The 11270-nt window shown below is 34.3% G+C and overlaps 1 protein-coding gene and 1 long non-coding RNA gene across 2 annotated transcripts; one reads left to right on the top strand and one right to left on the bottom strand.

The window, feature by feature from the left end:
- Positions 1 to 2486: 2486 nt before the first annotated feature.
- Positions 2487 to 5223, top strand: LOC142636042 (protein FAR1-RELATED SEQUENCE 5-like). The gene is made up of 4 exons (XM_075810110.1): positions 2487 to 4747; positions 4825 to 4891; positions 4979 to 5047; positions 5191 to 5223. The coding sequence occupies exons 1-4, from the start codon at positions 2487 to 2489 to the stop codon at positions 5221 to 5223; spliced, it is 2430 nt and encodes an 809-aa protein (XP_075666225.1).
- A 546-nt stretch (positions 5224 to 5769) lies between these two features.
- LOC142621878 (uncharacterized) lies at positions 5770 to 8528 on the bottom strand. Its single transcript, XR_012841844.1, has 2 exons — positions 8105 to 8528; positions 5770 to 6175 (listed from the first exon to the last, which is right to left on the bottom strand). It is a non-coding gene; the product is annotated as an uncharacterized LOC142621878 (long non-coding RNA).
- Positions 8529 to 11270: the final 2742 nt, after the last annotated feature.

Below are 11270 nucleotides of genomic sequence, written 5' to 3'. Positions count from 1 at the left end.
CACGTGGACAATTTAATTAAGAGCAACAAAATCCTCTCCAGGTCACCCAAACCCACGCTATTCACCTCAGAAAAAACAGAGAAAACAGAGGAAAGCTCACCACGCTATTCACCCAAACCCACGCTTCCTTCCACCACAGCCTGATCGCCGGAGCCTGATCGCCGGAGCCTGATCGCCGGAGCCGCCCTCAGACAAAAGCTCACGCCTTCACCTCTGCTTCCTTCACGCAAAATTTCTGGTTTCCTCTGCTTCCGGCGACTTCCATCTTCTACTTCCTCTTGCCCAAATCTCCACCACACCACACACCGAAGCATACCGCCACACAAGTCACCGGATTCTTTCCTAGAGCTTGTGAACATGCCGGAGCCACACAAAGGTTTGTTTTTCTGTTTTCCCTTTTCCCCAATTTGGATTTCGAATTTTTGATGGGTTTTTCTGTTTTCTCTGTTTATGGGTTTTTTCTGGAGCCTCATGAAATATTTGTGGGTTTTTTTTTCTTGTATTTTGGTATCTTTATGGGTTTTGATTAGATTCCTAAGTGTTAGGGTTCAACCCGTATATTGATGGGTTTTGATTAGATTTTTTTTGCTTAGCTTTTGTTATTTTTGTTTGTTATTCCTAAGTGTATGGGTTACTTTTGTTTGCCTTTGAAATTGTAAAAATTAGTGATTTTTTTACAAAGCCCAATGATAAAACATCACTGAATTTGGATGTGTTTATAAATTTTTGCCTAATTCTAATATAATAATACTGTTGCCTAATTTGGATGTGTTTTATTTTTGCCTAATTCTAATATAAATCCTGAACATCCAACTAAAGTGCCTCAGTTTCAAGAATTATGCAAAAGAGAGCTGGACTCAATTGGAGGGTCATATAATTGACATAAATGAATATACACAGGTGTTCAAACATGCCCTAATCTATCTATCTACTTACACTAACAGTAAATGCCAAATAACAGGTTAACTTCATTGTAATCCTAATCTATCTACTAAAGGGGTTCTTTATAAACATAGAATCTTTAAGGTGAGAATCAATTGCGCATATTTGAACCATCCATGCAGTGGACTTCACTGCTGTGCATAAATGTATGGCACCAGAGATTTTATTTTTCTTTTATATAATTTTATTTTTTGGTTATTAAGTAAAGGTTAGAAAATGTGTTACTATAGTAGTTTTTTTTTCCTTTGAGATACTCTAGTAGCATGTAAATCATTTAAAGATGAAGGCAAAAAATATTCACATATCTAAAAAATCCCAAAAAGAAAAGGCAAACCATCATAAGTCTCAATTCACAAAAATTGACATTTTAAATATGAGATGACAAGTTTAATCCCACTCAGGGAATGTATTATATTTATGGCACCAAAGAATAAGAATTCAATATAATCATAGGTTAAGTATTTCTTTCTTTATTTCTGCATACACCATACTCAGGCATTAAAAATAAAAAAAATAAAAAGATTGCATTGCTCTAGTGCCTATAAAATAGCTGTCCTTGGATATTAACACCTTCACAACCTTGAAGTGCAAACCACTTGACGACTAACAAAGAGGAAAGAGACACCATAGTTCCCTAGCAATGTAGCACAGAAGAAACAGATGGTCAACTGCCTTCTGGCTTGATGGCACCCTGCTCTCATTTGTCCAGGATGAAGGTTGTTTTAACGGTCTAAATTTCAGGTTTATCTTAGGTTGTGTTTGGATGACAACATTTGGATTTCAATTTGGATTTGAAACCCATTGATTTGAAATACATTTTAATTAGCTACTTTCATTACTAGCTTCCTTCTGCTCAGTCTAATCCGTGCATACCATATGTGGACAAAATCTGAATTGTTTCCTTTCTTTTTCTTGGATTTGTATTTCTTTCAATTTTGCTTCTTACAGGTGCCTTTCCGACAAGTTTACACAATTGAATTCTCTGCTGTCAACTTCAACCTCTGGGACACAGCTGGTATCATTTATTTGATAATCATTAAAATATTTTTAGTTTCAAATATAATTTACTCCTACTTGTAATGTCAATTTTCTCCCTATTTGTAATGTCAATTTGCTCCTATGTGTAATGTCAATTTGCTCCTACTTGTCATGTCAATTTGCTTTCTATATGTACCAAAGTGCAAATAAGGATGTACTTGGAGCTTTTTTATGTAATAAAGTTTATTGAGTGGAGCTATATGTACCACTTGGAGCTATTTAATAGCTGTTTAATGTACTTGGAGCTATTTGATAGCTGTTTTATGTACTTGGAGCAATATGTACCAATGTCAATTTTCTCCTATTGACAATGATAATTGTAATATTAGCGTAAAATTTTCCAATTAAACTTTAATTTTGTAATAGAACAAGTTTGCCAAATTGGGCAAGTTTAGTATTGTAATAGTACAAATTTTAAATTTATTCTTAATTGTTGCTTATGAATTTTTCTTTTCTTTTGTTTTTTATAGGTCATATTGAAATATAAAATTACTTGAATTGAAAATATGAGTGCGAACAACAAAGAACTTGAAACAGTCTCACTTTGTGATATGGTGGATGATTTAGTACATGATGAGTCAGAAATAAACGAAGATCAAAATAATGTAGACTTGTCATTGGATGACTCAAATCAACCTTTTCCATGCAATAGGCATTCAGAACCACATCTTGATATGGTATTTGAAAACTTAGAGGCTGCTCATGCATATTATAATGCATATGCAAGGCGAAAGGGTTTTAGTATACGAGTAAATCATACTCGAAAGAATAAAGATAAAATAAGGGTTGGAATTGAATATGTTTGTTCGAAGGAAGGATTCCGGCGTCAATGTAATGAAGACAATAAAAAAACAGGTCCAGAGCGTGCAGAAACAAGAGTGGGATGCAAAGCAATGATAGGTTTAAAGAAAGTTGATGATACATGGATTGTATGTAAATTTGTGGAGAGTCATAATCATGAGCTTCTTACTCCTAAGAGTACAAGTTTGCTTCGTGGGCATATAGTGATAACAAGTGCCCAAAAGAATCTTATAGATACACTCAATGAGTCAGGTATAGCCCCAAGCAAGATAATGTCTGTGTTAAGTAAAGAATCTGGCGGTGATTATAATGTTGGATGTTTTCCAGTTGATATTCAAAATTATTTGGGTAGTAAAAGAAGAAAGTTGCTTCAAGATGGAGATGCTCAGGGAATGTACAAATATTTTATTGAGAGTCAATGTAAAAATCCAGGTTTTGTTTATGCAATTGAAGTTGATGAATATGGGTGCATGGGTAATTGCTTTTGGGCAGATGCTAGGTCAAGAATGACATACCAATATTTTGGAGATGTCGTTACCTTTGATGCTACATACCAAACAAATCGTTATAAGATGCCTTTTGTTCCTTTCACAGGGGTTAACCACCATCATCAATCTGTGATGTTTGGATGTGCTTTGCTTATCAATGAAACAGCAGAATCTTATACATGGTTGTTGAAGACTTGGCTTAATGCAATGCCTGGAAATCCTCCTTCTACAATCATAACAGATGATGACAAGGCTATGGCTAAGGCAATTGCAGATGTATTGCCAAATGCAACTCATAGATTGTGTATGTGGCATCTTTTACAAAAAGTTCCAGAACAGTTGTCCCATGTATATAATAAATATCCACATTTTCAGGAAGAATTTTACCATTGCATCCATGATACAATCACTATTGAAGAGTTTGAGTTGGAATGGAGTAAGATTATGGAGAAATATGGATTGGGGGATAATGATTGGTTGGGAAATCTTTATATGCGGCGTGAAAGATGGGTTCCAGCTTACTTACGAAGCTCATTTTGTGCCGGGATGTCTACAACTCAAAGGAGTGAAAGCATGAATAAATTTTTTAAAGATTATGTTCGTTCGAGTACAACGATAAGTGATTTTGTCTATCAATATGAGCTAGCTTTGAATGCACGTTATCATAAAGAGAAAGAGCAAGATGTAAAGACAAAAAATTCAGTGCCAATTTTGAAAACATGTTATAAGCTGGAAGCAGAGGCAGCAAAAGTTTATACAAGAAAGATGTTTATGAAGTTTCAAGAAGAGTTATTTTGTAGTAAAAAATACAAGGCATCCAAATATCATGAAGAAGGAGTGAAGAAGATATACAAGGTGGTAGCTCATGGGAGAGAAAGTCCATTTTATGAAGTGTCTCTTGATATTGTTGAGACAAAAGCTATTTGTACATGTCATATGTTTGAGTTTGTTGGTATTATTTGTAGGCATATCCTAGCTGTTTTTGTGAAGAAATCTCTTGTGCATTTTCTTCCATCACATTATATTTTAGAAAGATGGACAATTAATGCCAAGAAGCATATTGTGCATGACATATCTAGTGATGTAGTACAGGTGGAGCCTCAAGTTTCTTCTACCATGATGAGAAATAGTTTGATGCTTCAATTTTTGGAAGTTGCAGAGGTAGGGTCACAATCAGAGAAGCAATACAAGCATCTTGGACAAACTTTACGAAAAGTTCATGAGGAGCTTCTAGCCATGCAAGATGTTCAGGATGTTGATGATTTAGGAAGTCCTGATAATACTATATTAAATAGTCAAGTATTATCAAATCTTCCAATGACTTTGCGAGACCCTCCACATGTTCCATCAAAGGGAAGGCCTAAAGCTTTGAGACAAAAGCATCCAAAAGAAAAACAATTGATGAAGAAGAGAAAATGTAGCATTTGCAAAGAAACGGGTCATGTGAGATCCAATTGTCCAACACATAAACATTCCAGGTAATTACATGACTTTATTGAGTTGTATTATTAATTTAGTATTTAAATTTTGTGGTTTATAAACTTACTTCTTGTAGGGATGTTGCAAATACAAGCTTGACACCACATTCGGAGTCAGTGCATCAACAACAAAGTCAAACTGAGGTTATGTAATTACAATATATTCAGTTTCAAGATAATACATACATTTGCTGATATTTTCAAAAATAAACCTTTACTTTTTTAAATTAGGAGTCTTCGATGGCAAGGTTGAACCCGTTAGTCATAGCAAATACATTGTGCTCCACAAGTTTTGTACAGGTATATGATGTATTTGATTTTTTTACTTAGTATAAATTGTTCTGTAATAGAAGTTTTTGTTATTTATTCATTTTATTTATTTATCAATCATCTTTAAGATGTATGGTCAATCATATGATCTTTTATGAATTGAATTGTGACAGGTTTTTATTTCAAGTGAATGTATTCTCAATTAGAAACTCTTATAGAAAAAATTGTGACAAGTTTTATTTCAGGTGAATGTATTTTCCATTAGAAACTGTTATAGAAAAAATTGTGACAGGTTTTATCCAGGTGAATGTATTCTCGATTAGAAACTGTTATAGAAAAAATTGTGACAAGTTTTATTCAGTTGAATGTATTCTTAATTAGAAACTCTTATAGAAAAAATTGTAACAGGTTTTATTTCAGCTAAATGTATTCTCAATTAGAAACTTTTATAGAAAAAATTGTGACAGGTTTTATTTTAGATGTATTTTAGTTTGTATGGTAGAGGAGCATTAGTTGACTTGAATTATTTGAAAATTCATGACTGTCTATAGAGCCTAAGATGTTATTTTTACTCTTTAAGTTTATAAGCCTTGCAGTAAAGATAAATGTACAGCCCGCCCACAAAATAGCATTAGCTCTACTTGCACAGGACGTCGGTCATCACTCTATTTGAGCAAACAAAAATCAGCTTCCCTTTTTCCCGTATTAGAACTTGAAAAATTGAAATCTAAAATCTTGCATTTGTAACTCTATTTTAAAAACTAAAATAAACTTTATACATAAAATATTTCTCAAAGTAATCCATTCATTTCCAAATCCCAATTTGAAAATTATTCCAACAGTTCTCTATAACTTTTTAACAGCCCAGCCAAGGTAACAAAATTACCTCCAACATACATACATTAATCACACACATGACAAAAGATTAGAGCAGCTTTTTATTACTATTACTACATAATCAGATGTGAAATTGTCTCAAAGCTTAAGACGAGGCCACGACTGTTTTAGAAACCAATCTGAGACCTTGTTCCAAACCAGGCAGTAATCTTAGCCAAAATGATTATAAATTTCAAAAGAGAGAACTATTTAATAGCTGTAGACACCAAGATCTCTAGTCCTTTGCCAAACATTTGCCAGCTGCTTTTGGTCTTCCACATCCTAAGAAATTGAAATGAGAACTTTTAGGAATAAGTCAAGCAGAATAACAAATAGAACTGGAAAAAAAATCATAAATAAACTCTAATAGGGACAATAGAATACATGCCACTTGTCAAGCATCATATGCTTAGGAAAATTGAAAAACTATAAGGAAAAACACTAGAAATAAGAATAATTATAATAGTACAAGGCAAAAATTTATAAACACATCCAAATTCAGTGATGTTTTATCATTGGGCTTTGTAAAAAAATCACTAATTTTTACAATTTCAAAGGCAAACAAAAGTAACCCATACACTTAGGAATAACAAACAAAAATAACAAAAGCTAAGCAAAAAAAATCTAATCAAAACCCATCAATATACGGGTTGAACCCTAACACTTAGGAATCTAATCAAAACCCATAAAGATAATATTCCTAAAGTTTTGGGAGCAAAAAAAGAAGCAGCAGCTAACAGGGTAATTAGATGTGTAACTTACAATCTGCTTCTTATTAACTGGAGAAAGCAAACCATCATAAAGTAGCTCATTTTCACAACTGTGATCGTACCATAACCCTCCATAGCCTCACCAGAAAGTTCAGGGACAGCAACTATATCCAGTTTTGGAAGTGGGTAAAGAGTTAAGTACCTAAATGATTTCATAAGCAGGGATTACTAGCATTATCACTACAGAGAACTTGAAACCGTCTTCAACCAACGAAGAAAAAACAGTTTACTAACTTTTGATTACTTGTCACCTACACTATACACTGGTTCAGTTTTGGCGTAGGTGGACCTCCATGGATAAAGGACGGCAGGTTATCCAAAGCAGTCTTTGTATTATTATAAAGCTTATTGAACAAAAGACCCAATGACGGAAAAAGAGCCAAGTGTTTCAGGTATTTGCTATGGGTGCAATCATATAGTTCAGTTACCAATCGATTGAAAGAAAAGATGGGAAGAAAAAAAAGAAATTCATTCTGTTCTTTGGAAGGTCAAAAAAGAAAGTATTGAACAGTTCACCTTCCTTTAAACACTAGTTTTTGATTTAAGTAATGACAAGATTGAAGTTCTATGAGAATCACCAGTTAGAGGTGAAAATCAATCTGCCCCTGAGGTGAACTATGAGAATCATAGTGCAAATGAGAAACAGGCAAATTTGCCAAGCATGATAGAAGATGAATGTGGTGAAAGGCAGGAGGTTCTAATTAAAATTGAGGCTGGCAATGAGATTGAAGGGGAGAAGGTTAAGTAACTTGTGCAAATTACTCTAACAGGATTTTGTTGGGTTCTATTTTGAATTGTTTTGGGAAAATCGTGTTAGTGTAAATCTAAATGTTAAAGAATATGGAAATTAAATGATAAGATGAGCATCTTTGTAATATTATGCTAAAATGTCAATTATGTTAGGGCATGTTTGAACACCTGTGTATATTCATTTATGTCAATTATATGACCCTCCAATTGAGTCCAGCTCTCTTTTGCATAATTCTTGAAACTGAGGCACTTTAGTTGGATGTTCAGGATTTATATTAGAATTAGGCAAAAATAAAACACATCCAAATTAGGCAACAGTATTATTATATTAGAATTAGGAAAAAATTTATAAACACATCCAAATTCAGTGATGTTTTATCATTGGGCTTTGTAAAAAAATCACTAATTTTTACAATTTCAAAGGCAAACAAAAGTAACCCATACACTTAGGAATAACAAACAAAAATAACAAAAGCTAAGCAAAAAAAATCTAATCAAAACCCATCAATATACGGGTTGAACCCTAACACTTAGGAATCTAATCAAAACCCATAAAGATACCAAAATACAAGAAAAAAAACCCACAAATATTTCATGAGGCTCCAGAAAAAACCCATAAACAGAGAAAACAGAAAAACCCATCAAAAATTCGAAATCCAAATTGGGGAAAAGGGAAAACAGAAAAACAAACCTTTGTGTGGCTCCGGCATGTTCACAAGCTCTAGGAAAGAATCCGGTGACTTGTGTGGCGGTATGCTTCGGTGTGTGGTGTGGTGGAGATTTGGGCAAGAGGAAGTAGAAGATGGAAGTCGCCGGAAGCAGAGGAAACCAGAAATTTTTGCGTGAAGGAAGCAGAGGTGAAGGCGTGAGCTTTTGTCTGAGGGCGGCTCCGGCGATCAGGCTCCGGCGATCAGGCTGTGGTGGAAGGAAGCGTGGGTTTGGGTGAATAGCGTGGTGAGCTTTCCTCTGTTTTCTCTGTTTTTTCTGAGGTGAATAGCGTGGGTTTGGGTGACCTGGAGAGGATTTTGTTGCTCTTAATTAAATTGTCCACGTGTCCTAATGTTAGTGGGTGGCGTAAAACACTGCTTTTACGCCACCTCCGGACCTAATGTTTACTCTTTCTTTATTGTTGAACTTTGAGGCACTCTTGTTGGGATAAATAGTTTTCTTGAACTTGACTTGGATCTCGAACTCTGTGGTATTCCCGAGTACCCTGTCATTGAACTTGAGACCAGCTGTGTACTTGGCCTCATCTTTGTACCCCAACTTTCCACTATTATTGTCCACAAACTTTTCTGTCTTATGCTGCTTGGCAAAATGACTTGAACATGAAGTGTGCTTGTCTTTGAAGATCATACGCGATGAACTATTTAATTCGGTCGCTTTGTTCAACACTCTTTTGCTTGAGCTGCCCCCACTGCTTGTGATCGCTTTATTCGACATTTTTTTGCTTGAGTTGCCCTCACTACTGCTTGTGATCACTACCCCACCATACCCGAATGCTATCTTCTTAGGTTTTCCTGACATGATTGCTTTGGTGTGTTTCTTCTTCTTTTGAGCGTGTGAGGAAGAGAGACACTTCCTGGTCTATATATAAGGCAGGTAGAATGTGATAAGTTCAGGGATTTAGATAGACCATTAGCCTGAATCTCAGTAGCTTTCACATTTGAACTTCTTAGTTCTTGCTTCCACGGTACCTTGTATATGGCTTGGAATAAATGTGAGAACTTAGCGTTTTCCTTAAATAAATGTGATAATTTTGCGGCCATAGTCCCATGGCCTCCCCAAGAATTGAATGGATAGGTCCACTTTATCCGTTAACATTTATTTACCTCCATTTTTTAAATTTTCAATAAGTATAGGATCTCACCACCTGGTGAATCTAGCTGGATGCATGGGGAACATGAGGCCTCTATCAGCTCGAGCCCGGGGGAGAGATGTTATGTAGTAATATTTATAATTAGTGGAAATAAAAAAGGTATAGGATGCCAACTTTATTTTAATTATATGTCCTGTTAGGCTCTCGGTTCAAAGTGCTTGTATGGGGTTCGGCGGGTGTGCTCCCCGGTTCGGCGGTGTGCTCCCCAGTTCAAGTCCAACTACTTGCATCTTGAAAAGAATTTCTTGAACCAGCGCTTTATTTCTTCATGGGCCCATCCGGCACGAACAATGATTAGTCTTTGATTAAAAGCTCTGAGAATACACGGTGTGAGGGCAAAAAAGAAAAAGAAAAAGAATCTAGATAAAAGTGAAGTTATTCTAATAACAACAAGCTATATGTGCCTACATCAACAATTGTAAAAGAAGTTCGGGAAAATATTGTGTTTCTAGTATTACTCTTGATACTTTTAGATTCATAAATATCTAATATAAATCATGAAATTGATTATTTGGAAGGGAGATTATAATTTTCCATCAATTTCTACTAAAATATCATCGGGACTCTTTGACAATTCATTTTTATTTGACTAATGGAAAATGTTAAAGGCTTAAAGCTACTAACAAACTTACTTAAACTAACTTACAAACCAAACATATATGATTGGGTATCATTTCAAAAATATAATAATTATTTTAATTTTATTTTGTGATTAGCTAAACACCCGTTTTGGGTTAGAAAATGTGGTTATCTTTTCTCCAAGTCACTTTTGTTATGCCTCTGATAGATCGATAGGTTCAATTGATATGTAATCTGATCACCATCGGAAAGTAATGGCCATGAAGTGATACGTGTATCTACTTGGATGTGGTTTGGAGTCCTCTGTTTTAGGTGATTGTTATTAGTGTCCTCTGTTTTAGGTGTTTGTTATTATCTTTGGGAAGATCTCTATTGTAACGTTAGGATTGTTGGTTAGTTTGGATTGTTTTCAATTGTGAGTGAGTCCCTAGCATGTTGGGTTGTTGTGCCACGGTATCCCTTCATATTAGAAAGAAGTCCTTGTATTTCGTTTTTGTGGTTATCAATTACTGTATTTAAGCAGTAAGATAATAAGGAATAAATCATCAAAAGAATTCATTTCGAGCTAAGTCTCAAGAGGTCAGGGTTTCCTCAGTTAAATCCAATTCTTATCTTTATTTTCCTTATTGTTATCGCCAAATAACCATCATAGGTAAGGATACTGTCTTATACTTACCATGAAGATTTAAGGAGCAGTTTCTAATGAGGTAATCACTTTATTATAGGAGTATTAATTTATTTCACAAATGATCACTTCTTACGGTGATCCATGGCAGTAAATGATACTCCTCACATTATAAGCCTTATAATGATTAAGCAAAGTACCACAAGTTTTGGAAATGATCATTTACTCTTTAAGGATCAGTTTTAGTATAGAGTCATCACTATAGCAAAAGAAAATCCCGTATCGCATAAAAAAAAATAAATAAATAAAAAAGTCCCTTCAGAAGTTTTCTTGTTTGAAATATTTGATAAGTCTAAACGAATCATGTTAAGGTGGAAGAACAATAAAAAGTTGCCAAATAGTCTTGAAAGTCATCGTTGGCAATAATTTGGGTAAATTGTTGCCTACAAATTGAATGGAGAAGTTGAATTGATTTCGGATTAAATCAGAATTCACATAACTTAATTATTAAAATAAAAAAAATTAAGAAAAGATTCACATGACTTTAGTCTGGCATAAGGTTTAAACTTTAAAGTTCAAACCTTATAATTATTTCCTCTATATATATATACACAAACTAATAATTATTAGTATTTATTTATAATAAATCTTATAATCTAATGCACACCTATGTTTCTTTAATAAGTGGAGGAAGGTTTCTTTTTTTAGAGAGTTTTAACTCATGAAGTTCGTTTCTGATGATAGTTATTTTATTATCAGACCAAAACATCTGTC

This window comes from Castanea sativa, chromosome 1, assembly GCF_040712315.1.
Source record: "Castanea sativa cultivar Marrone di Chiusa Pesio chromosome 1, ASM4071231v1".
NCBI classification, from domain to species: Eukaryota; Viridiplantae; Streptophyta; class Magnoliopsida; order Fagales; family Fagaceae; genus Castanea; species Castanea sativa.
This window is presented reverse-complemented; position numbering and strand designations above follow the sequence as displayed.